This window comes from Sphaeramia orbicularis, chromosome 22 (assembly GCF_902148855.1).
Source record: "Sphaeramia orbicularis chromosome 22, fSphaOr1.1, whole genome shotgun sequence".
Classification (NCBI taxonomy): Eukaryota; Metazoa; Chordata; class Actinopteri; order Kurtiformes; family Apogonidae; genus Sphaeramia; species Sphaeramia orbicularis.
Window position 1 is genome coordinate 54,909,134 of NC_043978.1, and position 19,854 is coordinate 54,928,987.

The 19,854-nt window shown below is 38.8% G+C and overlaps 1 protein-coding gene across 6 annotated transcripts in view; it reads left to right on the plus strand.

Annotated features, from left to right (window-relative positions):
- dnmt3ab (DNA (cytosine-5-)-methyltransferase 3 alpha b) overlaps nt 1-19,854 on the plus strand; it is a 94,928-nt gene that overhangs the window by 27,932 nt on the left and 47,142 nt on the right. For 3 of the 6 annotated variants that reach the window (XM_030126000.1, XM_030126001.1, XM_030125999.1), the window contains 2 exons: nt 5,653-5,699; nt 9,382-9,528. In XM_030126000.1, coding sequence (XP_029981860.1) covers nt 5,653-5,699; nt 9,382-9,528 — 194 coding nt within the window. Of the gene's footprint in view, nt 1-5,652; nt 5,700-9,381; nt 9,529-12,623; nt 12,749-12,875; nt 12,999-19,854 lie in introns of those variants that run through there. The other 3 variants (XM_030126002.1, XM_030126003.1, XM_030126004.1) reach the window with 3 other exon arrangements.

Genomic DNA, 19,854 nt, shown 5'->3' on the forward strand with positions numbered 1-19,854 from the left:
GATAACTTTTGTTATGATGTGACGCTATATTAATGCATTGGATTTGATTTGAATATGATATTAGCATTTGAATAGTTTGTGTCTGTTAGTTGGTGAGTAGTATGTTACTGCTTAGCTAACATTATTTGTCAGAGTTGTAGGCTGTTGCTGATGTTATCTTCCCAACTGTTGACCAAAATCATACCAGTAAGGTCATTTTCACAGCATGTGTGAAAATGCTACTTCATATCATTATTTTGAAATAAAATGTCCTCTAGGTTGAATTTAATCGTTATCTATCTTCGCCACCTTCTTCTCTCTTGCTCTCTCCTCTTCATCTCTTGTATATTCATGGGTTTTGTTTTAGTTCCATATCAGCCAACACAGTGGACGCTCATGCACCATCCCATAATAATACACTGACATTCAGACCATTACTGTAACTTTGCTGCTCTTGATAAACCTGATCTGCACTTACATGTTTAGTGTAAATCAATTGCTAATTGTTATTAGACTGTAATTAACAGTTTTCCTGGAAAAAAAAGTTTTGGGCTTTTTTTGCATATCCTCCTGAGACCCAACAATGCATTGTGTCCTCTGTAGGGGGCAAAAGTTTGACAGTTTTACTTTAAAATTGCTGTCCATTGCAAAGGACATTCCATTAAAAAAATCATTCGATAAATAAAAATAATTTTAAAAATGTATCTGAAAAAACTGTTGCATTATGCAGTTTACAATCAAGATAATTTTTTTAATGTAAAAAAGCTAAAACTGTCAAATTCCTGGGTCTGAGGAGGATTTTATCTCCATGAAATGAGTAATAACTAGTATTAGAGTATGATAAAATGTGAGAAAACATTAGCGATTTAGCAATTAGCGGCATTAAAAATGTTTTTATTTCATAGTTGTCACACAGTATATCACTTTCTGATGATGAGTTTTAAATACATGTTTCTTTACTTCCAAAATTAAATGCATGGTGTCCAGCTGAGTGGACATTTTTGTGACTCCACAAAAAATAGGTTCATAAAAAAATTCATTTGCATTGTTTTTTTTATGCCTAAAGAGGAATAAAAACACTCAAGAAAAAAAATATTGACTAAGATTCTCATCACTGATACATGAAAGGGTTAATACGACTCTTATCTCTAAAGTGCAAAGATGCTGGGGGAAAAACAACTATCACTTCTCCCTTTAAAGGAAAAAAAAGACTGTCTACCTGCAAAAACAGCCCGTTTGCTTTAAACGGCATGTCCAAATGACAACGTGCTTTGAAGTAAACAGTAAATCCTAAAAATACACATCAGGAGATATTAAGTCTGAATAAAGAGAGTGTTGGTGTATTTGTGTCAGAGCTGAGACCTCGGTGGGGGGGGCGGGGCAGCGGTGGATCAATAGCCAGCTAAACAGGGTTTCTGTTATCCATCTGGAGGGCACAGGAAGGATTTGAGCTTGGGCTGGAGTGTTAACTGAGCTCTAGCAATACAGGAGCTGGAACCCACTCAAACTGGCAAGGTATACTCTCAGTGGGCAACATTAGCCAGCTCCCCTCACAAACCCGGTGACCTTGGCGGTCCGTGCTGCCTTGCCGATTTGTTATATAGTCACTTATTCCCAATGAGGACAAGGAGACTAGGAGAGAGAGACGGAAAAAAGCACGGGATGGGGGAGGGATGAACTTGGTGGGTGGGGCTGGAGAGTGGAGGCTCAGCTACAGTGACCCAACTTTGAAGAGGCTGCTAAGACAGCCCACTATTGTTTGGACAGGTCTGTAGGGTACTTCACTGACAAGCCAGTGTTGGATGTGCAGAAAACATGCCATCAGATTTGTCCTTAGCCTCTCAGGGCTCAAGTGTTATGATAGCGTTTGGACTCCAGTTCTGCAGATACACTGTAAAAAAAAATCCTGTTGTTTTTACAGAAAAAAACTGGCAGCTGTGGTTTCCAGAACAATACTGTAAAAAACACATCCAACTGTAAACATATTTACGGAGTTACATGTAGATGTAACAGTTTAAACATGTAGATTTAACAGTTTAAACATGTAGATTTAACAGTTTAAACATGTAGATTTAACAGTGGATTTAAATGGTAAATGTTCTGCACTTCTTTAGCTCATTTTCTCCTCCTTCATGGTGTCCACAGCTCTTTCCAAATCCACCAGGTCCAACTGGGACCAGTTTAGGGTTCAGTGTCTTCCATGGACACTTGGACATATGGACAGTCAGAGCCAGGATTGGAACCACCAACCCTTTGGTTATTGGACGAGCCGCTCTACCAACTCTACCAACCCATTCATTTACTAATTTAAAATGGTACATTGGTAAATGTTTACTTTTTTATGACTTTATATATATATATATATATATATAAATATATATATATATATATATATATATATATATATATAAAGCAAATATGCTGTTATTTAAACATTATGGTCTTTGCAGTTTAAACGGCACCACATTATATTTCAATTTAGAGTTTTATTTTCTAGAAACAATAGAAATCCATCATTTCTTCATCCAAATCTGGTTTTGTTCACATACTCTTCCTGTAAAAACTACAGCTATATTTGATTCAACTGTTAACACAAAAATCTTTTCAAATAAACGACTTTGCATTGTATTGTCACTTACAGTTTTTTTTATGTTGCAATTTTACAACTTCTTGGTGTTAATTCTACAGTCATTTTTTACAGTGTAGTCATGTTTACTCAGGTCGTGCCACCATGCTAATTTAAGGCACAGCTGCCTGAATGATTTGTATACTCCACCGGTGTCGTGTCACTGAGCCCACACACTTTTAGGAACGCTTGCTTATGTTCAAACTAAACATTGTGAAAGTTAATACCATTTGGTGCCAGTTTAAGCCCCTTACAATGGAGCTGATTTTGGCTGTCTTATCTTCAGATGTGTTTTTTTGCTGCTGCTGGGGTGTAAAACTTTGTATGAATCCTGAATGCGGTCCTAGTGTTTCAGTTGGGTGGTGTCCACACTCCCTGGCTGACCCATCTCTCCTCAGCTGAACACAGGAAAACAATGCAGTTCAAGACTGAATATCGTGCCCTTATTGTTCCAGACCTTGAGATCATAAATCATGGCAAAGCTAATGGGAAATCCCAACTGTAGCTTTTATTGTTCCTTTTTATAAGACTATAATTTCAGTTCACATTTCACCAAATATTTTCATTGCTATTTTTGACCATTTTTACCCCACCGCTGCCCCTCTCACTTTGGTTTTTCAGCCTCATCTATGTATAGACATTTTCCTTTCCTGCTGCAAAATATTTGCCTTTCTAAGAATGTGCTGTTAGTATTCAGGAATTCAGATTTATTAAACATCACTTTAGGAGGAAGTTTCCATTTTAAGTGTTTTACTTTGAATTACAATAAATACATAAATAGCAATTCCTGAGGGAGTTGGCTACCAAATGGTACATGATGTTCACCATCAATGTGTCCACTTTGTCCCTGTCCAGCTGTTGTCTTGTTGTTGGGCACATACTTACATATAAGCAAATGTAAACCTGCTTATACCACACTAGAGATAAAAGTTCTGCACTCAAACCACAGAGTGCACATCAGTATTGGACAGAGGAATCTTAACACCTCCCTCTGTTTTCTGAATTACCAGTTTGAAAATAGTAGTAGTGATTTGGCTGCCATCATATTGGAGTTTTGGAGCATAAAATGACCATATTTGGACAAAAGGGAGATACTTGATCGTTAGAGGCCAGAGTTCAACTAATGCTTAGCACTACCTTATTGACTTCACTGTGAAACCAAGTAATTGTACAGTCTTTTTAGTGAAACCCATTAACCACAGCTACAGTTGTACTAAAACATGCATTTGCAACATTGTCTATTATGTATATTATGTTTATGTCCAAATAAAATGGTAGAGACCAGAATGAGTGCTGGAAAAACATTATTAACTTATTTGCATTAACTTTTTTTTGGAGATAAAAGGATAAAATTGAGAATATAATAAATTTAAAAATGTTTTGCACAGAGTGGTTGAATATATACAGAATAATTATAGTGCACAGGGTGATTAATATTCACAGATGGATATATATTACATGTGGGAATGATTGTATTGCACGGGGTGAATGAATGTTTACGTAGTTATGTATGAGGTAGCAGCAGCAGTGACAGCGATAGATATATTGCACATTGTCCATTATACTGATGGCTGTGATGGTTACGTGTGAGAGTTCAGGGTGGTGATGGCTCTTGGAAAGAAACTATTTTTCAGTCTGTTTGTCCTTTATTTAAGCCTTGACCTTGGAACAGCCAGGACCCCCCCGCCCGAGGATCTAAGGCAGCGTACCGGCTCATAAGTGGTTAACATGCCAGCTCTGTAGCTAGGGGCCAGGCCCAGCTGGGCTTTAAAAGTGATCTGTCAAATCTTAAAATCAATTCTAAAATGCACAGGAAGCCAATGGAGTGAAGCCACAATAAAATATAAATCTAAATTGATGTACCTTAAATGTGTATTCAAGTACAATACTTAAGAGCAGAAGTTCTTAGTTGCATTCCACCTCTGGGAACTGTAAAGTGAACAATCACACAAATCTGGGTTTGGAAATCATATCAACTCACTGTAAGTAACTTTTGTGTGATTTTTAAAAATAGAAATACTGACTGCAGCTACTTAAAAGATTTCTCATGTAGGTGGGTTCAAAGAGAGCAAAGAAAAATGGCCGTTTTAACTTTTCCATTTCCATGACAGCTGGGTAAACTCCACCTACTGGGAATCATCAAGCAGACTGAAACTGGCAGGGTAGAGCAGTGCTATATAATGATATTTAAATATGGTCTCTGTATCATTATGGGATATGATTGAAAGCCCCACAGCGGCTCCAAAATGGATCTACCTGTATGACTGTATTTCAACTATGCCCAAGGTCAAGGATGAAAGTACGTCAGAATGCTATTTAATTTCTTCACTATTGTAAATATGTAAAATAAGGGACACGAGTATTGTCTCCATCACTTTTTGTGTGTTCCAGCTAACAAAGACAAATACCAACTGCAGCATCTCTTTCCAGTCCACTTTTGCTCAACTCAACTCTAGCCAGAAAACACTCATGTCTTGATCCTGTTGAGGTTTTTGGAGATTGGCAGGGAGATTATATCCAGGCCCTGAGCTGCAGAAGTGAAGCAGTATGCTGTTGCTTTCACAGTTGAGTGTCAGCAGCGTGGGAGGGGCCATGCTAATAGCAACCAGCTGTGTGTCTCATGAAGGGGAATATAAGGTCACAAGTGTGACACATGCCAAAGTAAACCTGGCTTTTGTCCATACTCATCATAACCTGGCCAACCACGCTAACCCTCTGGGTTGCATCAAACCCTCATATGGCACCTGAGAGCACAAGCTCTAGTGATCCTGGACAATTTTGAACTCTCAGCATGCTTAGAGACTTTCTCTAGCTAGTAACTCTCAGCATTTTTATTAATTATAGCAAATTATTTGCCTTAGACACACTGATTAATGGGAAGCGGTGATAGGTAAACTGAATGCTGGGGGTTAATAAATGTGCTATGTGGTTTATTGATAAATGAAGCAACTTAAATCTAATACAGACACAAGGAAAACCGATGTGGCCAGTTTCCAGTGTTTTGTGAATGATTCAGGCCATCCATTGTGTTGCTGTCTTCTCTCTAGATGTGGAGCACAAGGAGGAGGATGGGGGAGATGCAGTCAAGACCGAGGTAAGATTTCTGCTCTGTTGTGTCTTTGTTCTCTGGCTGATGTAACTCTTCAGGTGTCTTTCACACTTGCTAGGGCTGGAGCTTCCTTTTAGTACTGAATTACCTTTCCTGTCACCAACTGATAGATGACCGAGGTGCAGACTGAACAGAAGTGAAGTCATTTTGGTTTTGCAACTTGAAAAAGCGCAGGTTTTTTATATATATATATATATATATATACATACATACATACATACATACGAGGGCCGTTCAATAAGTTCATGGCCTCACCCAGAACAGAACAACACAGACTGATAATTTATATTTTATTTTTCACCATAATCTCCATTTACAGCAATGCACTTGGTCCATCGATGTTCAAGCATCACTATCCCATCACGAAAGAATGTAACATCCTGTATTATAACAACCAGTATTTCTGGGTGAGGCCATGAACTTATTGAACAGCCCTCGTACATACATACATACATACATACATACATACTGTTACGTGCCAGGAGGTCTAGGGTACTGACACATGACAAAAATTAAAAGAAAGAAAAAGATGGTCCGGGAGACAGCAAAGGAAAACGTGGAGAGCAGGTCGCTTGTAGCAAAAAGACTGGAAATTTATTATAGAAAAAAGAAATTGTACATAGCCAGAATTACTTATAAATAACAAAAGTTACGACAAACAAAAAGTAAACTGCAGCGGTGGACCCAGTCTCCTCCTTATGGTCGGAGCTCCAGGCTTTTATAGGCAGGTGGCGAATTGAATTCAGGTGTTCCCAGTTGGCCCCAGATTGAAGGTGGAGGCAAGGAAAAAAAAAAAAAAAAACAGAACCACCAACGGCCCCAGCCGTAACAATACATACATACATACATACATACATACATACATACAGGAAAACAGATGAGACTAGGACTGGTATGTTGTCAGGGTTTCATCTTTCACAGCTGTTCTCACCTTGTGACTTGTTTATAATTTTCTTCTATCTATTGATTAGAAGAGCTTTTAGTTTTTTAATTGATAATTTAATGTTTTAGATTTTAAGGGTACTAATAAAACAGCTTGTTGCAGTTTTGAAAAGTCAATTTATTGTTATGCAGTCTTTTGGTGGAGGTTTTGATTCAATTTTGGTTTTAGTTGGATTTACAAGAGCTTATGTATTTTTGTCTAAGAAGTAATTTTAATTTTTAGGTGACAAGGAAGGTCTGGATTTATAGAGGTTGTAGAATGAAGGATGACAGAGTCTATCAACAGACATTAAAGATGTCTCACAAAACCACTGTTTATTAAAACACCAAATTGGGAAAACCATTATATTAAAGTGAACCATGAACTGTTAAAGGTTCGATAAGAATCACAAATGCTTACATGAATGTTTATTTTGGAGTTTGTTTTGCAAGGATGTACATTTGGTCTCATTCACTGGTAGTGACAGAATACCCAACAGCCCTCAAGATCCTCAGTTTGGGTCTTCAGTATCTTGTGTCTTTAGTCTGCTCTACTTCTGGAACCTGCTGCTGTGCTTCATATGGACTCATCCATTAATGCTGATATCTTCATGGAGTTTATACATAGAATGAATAAACAAAGATGAACTCCATAATACTTTCTTCCTGCTACATAAATATATTAAGAGATTGAGATGCTTTGGCTTCATTTTTGAGGCGTTGTCACACGGTCCATCTTTACAGACACCGTGCGTTTCCATGACAACTTTTCTTCCTGGTTTAAACTGATTACAGGTTGGATCCTATTTCAGATGTCCATGTAAACACCTTATTCCAGTTGAAAAAGAAAAGTTGGGATTAAATTTAAACCTGATTAAAGTCAGTGGTTTAATCCCCTTTTGAATGCGGTCTAAATTCTTCCTGGACATGTAAAGCCTTTATTCCGTTTGGACTTTATTCCTTCCATTCTGCACATGCTCAGTGTCTTGTCCTGTGGCGATGACGCACACATTCTGCGCTGGTGGAAGAATCTGCACTGGAGTCTAGTCTTCCCAAAGCGTTCCAGTGGGCTATTCTGATGGGATCTACCAGCCTGGAAAACCCTGAAGGAACAGTTCAACACTGGCTTTGGATTCATTCATTTGTCCTGAACTAATGAGTTCCACCAGTGGGACAAACAGTTTGAACTGCAGCCCTAACGTTAGCTTAGCTTAGCCTAGCTTAGCAGAATGGCTTCATTCCTCTGCTCAGACGTAGCCAGGCTTTTAGAGGTGATTTGTAGTATTTTAGGAGTGATTTGGGTCAGTTCAGTTCTCCCTAATCATTCCTTTAGTCCGCTGGGGTCAGTATGATCACAAACTGAGGCTCAGATCATGGTCATGTGACTTACTGCAGGAAGAAAATCTGGGAAATAAAAACTAATGCAAAGCTAAAACGCTAAAGCAAAGCTAATTTAGCGCATGCATCCCTTCAACAAAAAGATTTTCCAACTTCCGTCAACACAACAGTCCACAGATTGTATGAGTGCAGTAAGTCGCAGATCTAAAGAAATAATTAGAGAGAATCGGATTTGATATGTAGGAGAGAATCTGGGAAGAAAAACTGGGGAATCCAAAAGAAGAGAAGATTTGTTTTTCAGCTCAATTCAGTTCAAATAGAACTTGTCCATTTGTGACATGAAAATCTAGCATTAATTGTGCTGAAATTGTTCATTTTTGAGCTGAAAACATAGTTCATATGAGCATCAACATGTTGAACAGAACTGAAATCCTGTCCATTTGAACAACTGTCATTTACCAACACAAAGTTCCTTTAGATTCACTGAGATTGATTTCTGATGCACAAAGACACAAATAAGACCTCTAAGCACATTTTAGCCGCTATATGATTTGGGTCAGGACTTGGACTGGGTCATGTCCTTGAACCGCTGCTGCACTACCTTGGTGGTATGCTTGGGGGTCATTGTCCTGCTGGGACGTACAATCAGTATTTCTTCAAATATCATTTGTTGTTATTCCCTCACTTGTGCATCACATGTAAGTCACAAACAAATTTGATGAAACTTGTTCATTTCATCACAAAAGCAAAAAAATCACAAAAATGGCAGGGGTATGAATAATTTTGAGGACGACTGTATATGTCAGCTAAGAAATCATTTTTAGTTAAGATTTAGTTCACTTTTATTATCTATAATAATTCTGTTTCCTACAGTCATCGTGAAATCTTTCACTCAGACTATACCATACCTACCTAGGTACCTACCAAGACCAAGGTAGGCTTTGCATGTTCTGTTTATCGTTAAGGCTCATAACATCTCACCAGTTCTCTTGCCTTTGGACTTGTGAAAGAAATGGTACCTAATGGTATATAGATGTGAAATATCAAATACACTTGGGAGCTTCTTGAATCGTTTGGCATTGGTGACCTTAAGACTGTTGCCATGGAGTTGGATTTTGATACTGTGGCATCACATTTTGTTTGCTCACCAGTCACAAGCTACCAATTTGATAGGACCATACGGCACTGTCACCTCAACATGTGAGTCATCATCTTTTTAGAAATCAGACAACCCCATCGCCTCAACCACCAATTACTCACATGTTCATCAGAGTCTGTCACATGGCCTCTAGACAGATTGGATGCACAGATTTACCACAAATCTGGACGCTTCCTTGTGAGACAACCTCAAAAAGGAAGACTCAAAAATACGTAGCTAACTTTTTTTTTTTTTTAACACCTCAAACAGGGAGGTCGAGGGAGGCTGCGAGGGGGAGTTGGTTGGGAGATCAGCCTTCGTCAGAGGCCCATGCCCAGAATAACCTTCCAGGCTGGTGACCCTTATTACATTAGCAAGCGGACCAGAGAGGAGTGGCTGGCCAAGTGGAAGATGGAGGTGAGTACCCCAGCTCAGTCCCAGCCACCGTTTCGTGGGGATGATGAAACACCACTTTGACTGACAGGCGTGGACTAGAGGCGCCAATGTTTAAAGTTAGGGCTCATGCTGCTTTTCCCAGCCAAGTGTATTTGATGGGTCATTTGATATCTCATGAAGGTACCATTTATTTCAGTGGATTTTCAGGGCTGCTGGTTCGGTTGGCTCCTGCCGGTGTTTCCTGGCTTAGTTCTGTGTATTGTACTGGCTAAAGAAAAATCACAGGCAGCTGCCTTGATCACGTCTGTTTGATGCTTTGACATGACGGATGTTTCATTTCATTTCCGGATGGAAATGTTGCAGTAATTTTAGATTTGCATCATTCTGACTGCTTTGATGTTCTGAATCCGAGACAAAATTATTAAAAATGACACTGGGCAGTTAACCAAAATCATACAAAAACATACTCTCCCTCTAACTCATGAAGTGAGCCGTGCTAATAGTTCTGTTCTTATTTGCAAACGTTTTGGATTTGACATGAAAATCTCAGCAGCCATACCTCTTTCCAGCAGTATGTCCTAGATCATCAGGAACAGTGTTTGGGTTTCAGGGTTACATTTGAAATGTAAAGGGTTACAGATTACTGTAAAGTAGTGTAATATTTTACTTACTTACAAAACAATGCCTGATTTGATTAGCAAACCTGAGAAACAATCAAAATAAAAAATGTAAAAATACAAATTGCTGCCAAATAAATGGTTTAGATGTACATATGAGTGATGGTGATATTCTCCAATTCCTATTAGTGCATAAGTATAAAAGTTCAAGGTCTGTGCATCCCAAAGAAAAACTGCATCAGAGGCAAAGTTGGAAATAAATCAAGGCGCAGTGTTTCTTACATACTTACGGAAGCGTACTGCATTCACACAAAAAAATAAAATTCAGCTCTGTTTTTCTGAATTAATGAGATAATGATGATAATAATAATGGACTGGATTTATATAGCGCTTTTCTAGACACCCAAAGTGCTTTACATTGTTGACCCATTATTCATTGGCTCTCACATTGTCCCTCTGGTGGTGGTAAACTACATCTGTATCCACCGCTGTCCTGGGGGGGGGCAGACTGACAGAAGCGTGGCTGACAGTTTGCGCCTACGGCCCCTCCAACCGCCACCAAACATTCATACACCAGTGTGGGTGGCACTGGAGGCAGGGAGGGTGAAGTGTCTTGCCCAAGGACACAATGGACTGACTAGGACAGAACGGGATTCGAACCGCCAACTCTTTGGTTATTGGACGACCCGCTCTACCACCTGAGCCACAGCCGCCCCCATTATCTTGTAATTACGAGAAAAAATAAGTTATAAAAAAAATTGGCTCTGTTTTTCTGAATTAAAGAGATACTGTTTTATGAAAAAATAAAAATTGGGCTCTGATCTTCTCAGTCCAGTCCAGTCGTGGCTGGTCCAGGCAGGAGCTCCTTCTACCTGTCTGCTGTGCTGCTGAAAACCCTTCAGGGGAGCGTGAAGTTGGTTTCATTCTCGTAACCGGTTCCCTTTACAGCACCAGTTCCATTTCAGGATCATGGAACTAGTTTGGTTTACAGAACTCAGAACCAAGCTGTGTTCCGACCTCCAAGCCCCGCTTAGCACCCTCAAAGCTCCGCCTCCTGTGGGGCTGGGAGGGGCTCTAAAACGCAGTGAACCGGGAGACCAAGCCGCTCGTCCACAGACCTCGGATCTAGTTCTGAATAATGCTCTCCACCAGGTCCGACCCATTAATTAATACACATTTACACTCGTCTGCTGTTTATATTTTCTTTAAAGCTGGCGAATGTCATTTTATTTAACGTCATTAATGCCAACCCTACTCCCACATCGCAGCGTCGTGCCCCGCAGGAAGCCGGGCTCCAGGCTCTGAACGTCGGCTCCTGTTGGGCTTGCAGACCGTTGCACTAAGCTGCTGTGACCCGGTACACCAAGCTGCAGTACGGACCGCCAAGCGCCAGGCTTTTCATCAGCTACCAAACGGAACCAGTTCCCTTTGAGCCCACAACAGTAACCAAGAGGGGAGGGACTTAGTGAGCTTAATAGTGTTCTGTGTGTTCCAAAGCTCCAGAACAGCCAATTAATTGCAAACCTTGTGTTGAACTTGATTTATTTTTATTAACAAACCATCAGTGTTATTTAGTGCAGTCAGAAGGCATTAAAGCCGTCATTTTCATTTTCTTCTGGAACACTAATAAAAGTCTGTAATGCAGTGCAGTGTTAACATCAAAACCACATTGCACATTACTCAGTCATGTTAATTATGACTGCTCTCAGTAATGATTAATAACAACATGGGGTCTTCAATTTCTTAGGCCAACCAAACCCCCAGTCTCCGGGGAGGAAATATTGCCAAATTAGGACTACCACTAGTGAAATGTCATAAAATATATGAGGGAAGTAGTGGGCAGTTCACATTTCCCAAAACAGAGGTGGATTTTCTTAAACAAGTGGCTCTACAAGGCTGAGATTTAAGGGGATTTGTGAGATGCAAATTGGGAGTGGGCCTGTTTTATTTGCCCCCTCTCTCATCTGGTCTTTTGCGAGCTTTGATCTAATTTGCACAAAGACTGATTTGTTTTGACTTCAAAGCCCTTTCTCAGGGACTAATATAATGCATATAACCCTCAGATATGGTTCTACTCTTGCCACAGAGCTTTTTGCTGTTGCATGTTCACTGCAGCTGGGAGGAGGAGGAGGAGGAGGAGGAGGAGGAGGAGGAGGAGGAGGACATAGTGAGGGGTTGCAGGACAGTGGGTTGCCGCTGTCTTGCACTTTCTCGAGGGATGGGATCTCTCTCTTTTTTCCCCATATGCCTTGTGTTAGTTACAGTGGACTTCTCCCTCTCCATTTTTCCCTCCCCCTCCATTCTTTTTGTGACACCCCCCCCCCCACTCCACTGCTATGGAAATTAACTCTGTGCCATAGATATGAGGGTGAAGATGAGGTTTGCTGCAAATTTCCAGCCCTTGCTTTGCAAGACAGCCTCTTGGCTCGCTGCCAACATTTTGCAAGTCCTCTCTAGCCAACCAGAATTCCTGTCGGTAATCACCTGACCCTGAATTCCCAGACAAAGAAATGTTCATGCTTTCTTTTTTGAAGCGATCTCCTCCACCCGGAGAGTGGGGGTGAAAAAAAAACTCGTAAGCCCCACACTACTGGATTATGAGGGTTGCGCGCTGGCGTGTATGGGTATGTGCACTGCATTGTTTGTTTGATAACACAGGGGGGATAGTGTGTGCATGTCTGATTAGCCTGCTTACAGCGAGGGGGGAATATGCTGACTTCAGGTATTTCCACGAGAGTTGTTGTTGTGGACCATCTGCTCCGCTGCGCACAGCTTAAAGGGAAACCGTCTCTTTAAAAAGGAAGAATGAAGTTGTGTTAGGGAAAAAGTTGCTCACACACACACACACAAAAAAAAAAAACCTTCTCCCATGGGGTGAATATGTGCTGAAAGTATTTCCTGTTTCAGTGTATCGCCTAGAAATGTCAGTTTTTTAGGTCAGAAATATGCACCTAGAATTGTTGCTGTTTTTCGAAGCCTCTATGATTTGACCTTACCTAACATTTAACTAGGAAAAAGGTTGCATGGTTGTGTAAGCCTGAAAGCTTTTTCCTGCCTGGATCATATACCCTTTGTGTTCTGTTTTATGTTGAGCATAGATTTATCATAAGAACAGCCATTTGATCACTTGAATGCATTTCAAAGAACTACTTTGCAGATTCCTTAGGGAGTGTTTTTTTTTAACAACTCCACTTTCTGTTTATATATTCATGGTCTACTCTGTAATATTCTTAATTATCTCTTAAAAGGATGCACTACAATGAGAACCAGATGGCCTCTTTTGGTGTGACCCCCCAAGGCCACTCATAAAATACTTTGTCTTTGTAGGGATCTGTGCTAAAATCACAAATGTAATGTGCCATTTCTCCATTCGCAGGGCCGTATTTTTATTACTTTTAAGAACAGTTTTCTTTAGGTTTAAGGTCAGCTTCTTTCTCTGATGAGTCTCAAGTTAACTCCACCTGTCCTGACTTAAAGGAGAACCCCGCTCAGCAGATAAGTTTTGTAAGTCTTTGCGTTGAAGACATATTTCACTGTATAATCCATCAAACAATTACACAAAACAGTTCCCGCTGTGCCTCTCCTGCCTGTTGCGCATGAGAGACTGCTGCATTCAAAGGTCAAACTCTTTTGTGTTGCTTCAAAGACTCGCTGTCAAGTCGTGTGAGGAAGTAATGTTCAGTGACAGTTTGTTTAATCTAACTTTTACTTTCTATCAGAGTGCTTGTTTGTTTTCATTCCATTACACCTTTCCTTCTACTTAGCATCTTTTTTCATGTATTCAGATTGCTTTAAGCTTGTTGTCTTTGAATGTAGTTCTCAGGCCTCGTGCAGAACTGTGTCAACTGAGCTGCACTTTTGGCATTTTGAATCTAATAACCTGTCCTTGTAAAGTTAACAACCTTAAAACTGACAGTTGTAAGATTGTTATTGTCTTATAAATAACTGAAACCACACAGTAAATGGGACCTTTTTTGTTAACAAGTATGTGCCGGGTTGGATACTAAAGTATCATCTGCACACCCTGGAGACCAATATCTGGTCTCTTTTTTCTGTCTCCCATGCACTCTGTCACCCCTTGAGCCCTCAGGGTATCATGCTGTATAGACCTCTAAGTCAGATTATCCCTTATTGTGCACCCAACATGTCTCTACACTCTGCCTGAGGCCTGCACAGCTTCTGTTTTTTCTGTTCTTGACATGTAACAAAAACCTCATGATTACACACCTCATGATTAGGTTGGACTTGTCATTTGTATTCTTCTTAAGCATTTTTCTGAATAGAATGAGAGTAGATGTTTTCAACACACACTGTAAAAAATGACTGTAGAATTTACACCAAAAAGTTGTAAAATTGCAACATAAAAAAACTGTAAGTGACAATACAATGCAAAGTTGTTTATTTGAAAAGATTTTTGTGTTAACGATTGAATCAAATATAGCTGTAGTTTTTGCAGGAAGAGTATGTGAACAAAAGCAGATTAGTATGAAGAAATGATGGATTTCTATTGGTTTTAGAAAATAAAACTGTACATTGAAAAACAATGTGGTGCCGTTTAAACTGCAAAGACCATAATGTTGAAATAACGGCATATTGGCTTTTTTATATGCATATAAAAAAGTTATAAAAAAGTAAACATTTACCAATGTACCATTTTAAATTAGTAAATGAATGGGTTGGTAGAGTTGGTGGAGCGGCTCGTCCAATAACCAAAGGGTTGGTGGTTCCAATCCTGGCTCTGACTGTCCATATGTCCAAGTGTCCATGGAAGACACTGAACCCTAAACTGGTCCCAGTTGGACCTGGTGGATTTGGAAAGAGCTGTGGACACCATGAAGGAGGAGAAAATGAGCTAAAGAAGTGCAGAACATTTACCATTTAAATCCACTGTTAAATCTACATGTTTAAACTGTTCAATCTACATGTTTAAACTGTTAAATCTACATGTTTAAACTGTTAAATCTACATGTTTAAACTGTTCAATCTATATGTTTAAAATGTTCAATCTACATGTTACTCCGTAAATATGTTTACAGTTGGAGGTGTTTTTTACAGTATTGTTCTGGAAACCACAGCTGCCAGTTTTTTTCCGTTAAAACAACAGGATTTTTTTACAGTGCAGTTGCTCTCCTGTGTTTCTGCATCTATAGTATGTCATACAGTTTGTCATTTTGGTGTTTGCCTTCAGCGCGGCGTGACAGCGGATATAAGTGGTGGTATTTCTGAGCTGTCAGTGACAGGCAGGCGTGCGTAAATGATAAAGACCGCATTGTGTCTCTGCTACCTCCCTTCCTATTTTCCCCTTTAGGGCCTGTCTTGCTGGTGGAGCTGTACACACACTGTGAGGCCCCCAAAAGGGGGCATTTACAACTGAGGGAAAAAAGTCTAGAGACAAATATCTGGTTCTTATAGCCACTGTACTTTCTCTCCTCCTCCCCCCAACACTGGCATTTTCAGCGTCTCTTTCTCATTGGCTCTGAGCACAAGGTACCATGGAGACAGCCATTGGACCCTAAACACACCGAAATGAGCACAATAACAGCACCTTGGCTCATTAATTGCTCCTTAAATTTCTCTCAGTGTTCTTGTGATTATTGGTCATCAGAGATAATCTGAAATAAAAGCATAAAACTTGATTTGCTGTAGCTCAGCCAGCCCATTGTACTCTTCATGACATTACAGACTGTGTCTCCTCTTACATATACACAGGCAAGAATTAAAGAGGAAGCAAAAAAAAAGACTGGTAGACGCAGAAGTTCTGATTCAACTCCTTTACTGCGGTAGAAGTGACAAAGCCCAGTTTTAAAAAAAAATAAAAAATTAACCCTCTGGTATCCAGGTGTGCTTTTTAGGCACACTTTGCACTTTGTGTTAAAAAACTTCATATTATTTTTCACAATTTAAATAAGGTTAGAATTCAAAAGTTGTTCATTTGTGCATGATCTTTAAAATTCTGGCCACCAACTAAAATTTGCACATTGTAAACAAAAGAAAATGACCAGACAGACAGATGCTAGATCTGTCTGCCAAGTGTGCCTAAAACGCACTATTTCTAACATTAGAACCACTGTTTTTGATCCAAAAGCCTTTAAGGCATAAATCCTGCTTTTACTGAGATCTGGGCTTCATTTGAGAGGTGAGGGTCTAAATTAATTTATTAACATCATTAATGTTGCTGTTAATCATTGACATATGCCAGGCTGCAAAAATCAAATAATGTGTAATCCAATTTTTTGTAGTATTTTGAAAAAAACAAACATATTTAGGTTTTTTTTGCATAAAAAAATGTAGTGACATCATGATGAAAAGAGATCGTTTAAAGGGTTAAAAAAAATCTAAAATGAATGATTATTTGATCTGTATGATTAGGACTGACCTGGATTTACAAAAATAAAATCAAATTAGAGCAGAAAAATAAATCAATATATAATATTTAATAGTTTGACTTATAGGTGTGCATTTTTGGCACACTTGGTGACAGATGCTAGTATTTTGAACATTTGACCTAGCGCCAAAAATAATAATGCAAATTAACCGATGTTGGAGTTAATCACTGACATATGCCAGGATGAAAAAATCAAATAATCTGATCCACTTTTTATGTAGTATATTGAAAAAAAATTTTTTTTTGTGCTTTTTGCATTAAAAAAATGGTTTGTTTCCATTACAAACACGGCATTTAAAGGGTTAAAAAATGTGACAATTATTGAGTATTTGATATTTTTATTTACGGCTCAAGTTGATGAAATAGAAAAAAGTGTAAAAGAATTAAAAACAAACTGTACAAAATTTTTTTGACATTATTCCACAAGTGTGTGAAAAAGGCACACTTGGTGCTTAGTAAGGGCCTTGGTGGACAGGATACCAGAGGGTTAAGTACAGGTTGTATGAAGACTATTAAACCGTTTTAATGTCCATTAAAAGAATATATTTAAATGGTTTTCATCTCGCTACATCTTTTATGTATACTTACATACGTCTTTGACTTTGCTTTGGTTTTGTTTTGTGCTTTACTCTTTTTTCATGTAGTTTTTCTTTTGCTCCATCTTTTACATTTTCATCTTGTTGTATCTTTTATTTCTTTCTGACTTGTTAGATCTTGCGTGTCTTCTTTTGTCGTGTTTTGTCTTTTACATGGTTTTCATTTTCTTTCGTCTTTTACGTATTATATACATTGTTATGTCATTTTATCTTGTTACATCTTGCTATGTCATACACTTTGCTTTGGTCTGGTTATGTCTTTCACTTTGTTTTTATCTTGTTCTTTATCTAGTTGTTTATGCAACTTTCTTTTGCCACACCTTTCCTTTTTTACCTTTTCATTTTGTTTAATCTTTTGTGTTGTATGTCGTTATGCCAGTTTAATCATTTTTTTTGGTCTTTTCTGTTGTTTCTGTCTTAGTTACTTAGTTACATTACTTCAGTAAAACTAAAACGTACTCAACTAACCCACATATACCTGAAAACTCCATGGTAACAAAGTGACAGAGTTTAAGTACTTGATTACTGCCAGCCTCTCTGCACATATAGCAGTTTAACCCTTTCATGCATGAATTATGACAACCTTAGTCAAGATTTTTTTCTTTCATCTTGTTTTTATTCCTCCTTAGGAATGAAAAAAAAAATTGTGATCAAGTTTTTTTTTGTTTTTTTTTTCATGGAGTTATAAAAAATGTCCATGCATTTCATTTTTGAAGTAAAGAAACGTGTTTAAAACCCAATATCAGAAAGTGAGATGAAAACAATGAAATAAAAACATTTTAATGCTATTAATCTGATGTTTTCTCACATTTTAACATATTCCTCACCACTGTCACCAGTCTTAGCTTCTGGAGGATTCTGTAAATTTGATTTGATTTTGGTTTGATAAAGCACTTTGTGACTCTGTCTGTGAAAAGTGCTCTATAAATAAAATTTACTTACTTACTTACTTCTAATGCTAGTTATTACCCACTTCATGGAGATAATATGCAAAAAAAAAAACAACAACTTTCTAACAAATAATTGATTTACACTTAAACATAGTGCAGATCAGGTTTATCAAGAACATAAAGTTACAGTAATGGTATGAGTTGCAGTGTATGGGATGGTGCATAAGTGTCCACTGTGTTGGTTGATATGGAACTAAAACAACAAAAATCACGAATATACAACAGAACAGACATAGAATAGCTGTCCGCTGTAGTGACCACTGTGCATGAAAGAGTTAATTGTTGGTTTTTACAGTTTACCATCTGGAAGCGCACATCCACGAAGGCTGTTGAACACTAACTCCAGTGTGCTTGTGCTCCATCACAAGCACATAAGCACACTGGAGACCTAACACATATGGCCAAAGGCTTTGAACCATCCATCCCGCTCTACAGTACAGATATTTATAAACCACAGAGCCTCTTGATTGAACAGCACATGTTTCTACTCTCCACCAAAAACCCCTCCCCACGCTGTCTAGGCACCACCTCCCCTTAAAGGCTCTATTGTTTATGAGACACACTGGGAGAGAGGTCGCAGGGTAGTAGTGCTATACACGATCCCACAGTCTCCCTGTATCTGTCGTCTTCTTGCCCCCCCCCCCCTTCTCACACATGTATAGTCCTGCTCTGGACTTCTACCCTGTGTGTGAGACATGAGAACCTGAGAAAGACTTGAGGAGCGTAAGCACAGCTGTGTAGGCCTTTTTCACATGGAGCCTATAGTATGACTAACACGTGTTTACGCGTATGGGACTGCACACATATATTGTGTGTGTTTAAAAGCCAGGCAGAGTGAGAGGAGAAGAAAGTTAGCATGTGAGTCCTACCGTGTGTGTTTCAGACAGAGACATCAGAATGAGCGCAGCTGTTGCGGATTTACTGTGAGAGGCTTAAAGTAGCGGCTGCATCTTGTCCTCTCTGATCGACCTAGCAGTTCAGTGTCAGGTACCACAAACCCACTGAACCCTTGGCAGCAGCTCTGGATACTATAGACTGACTGTATGCACTGCTATTGAGAAATGACCCTTACAATCAGAGATAAAGCAGTGTTTACAAAGCCTATCAGAATCCCACAGCCAGACTCTGGACTCATACAGCACATATTCAGATCCACTATCCTCACAGTCTACATGTCCAAATGTAACAACATAGAAAACCTGTAAGTGACAATACAATGCAAAGTTGTTTATTTGAAAAGATTTTTGTGTTAACGATTGAATCAAATATAGCTGTAGTTTTTACAGGAAGAGTATGTGAACAAAACCAGATTTGGATGTAGAAATGATGGATTTCTACTGTTTTTAGAAAATAAAACTGTAAATTGAAAAACAATGTGGTGCCGTTTAAACTGCAAAGACCATAATGTTGAAATAACAGTGTATTTACTTTATATATATATATATATATATATATATATATATATATATATATATATATATATATATATATATATATATAAAAGTTATTTAAAAAAAGTAAACATTTACCAATGTACCATTTTAAATTAGTAAATGAATGGGTTGGTAGAGTTGGTAGAGTGGCTCGTCCAATAACCAAAGGGTTGGTGGTTCCAATCCTGGCTCTGACTGTCCATATGTCCAAGTGTCCATGGAAGACACTGAACCCTAAACTGGTCCCAGTTGGACCTGGTAGATTTGGAAAGAGCTGTGGACACCATGAAGGAGGAGAAAATGAGCTAAAGAAGTGCAGAACATTTACCATTTAAATCCACTGTTAAATCTACATGTTTAAACTGT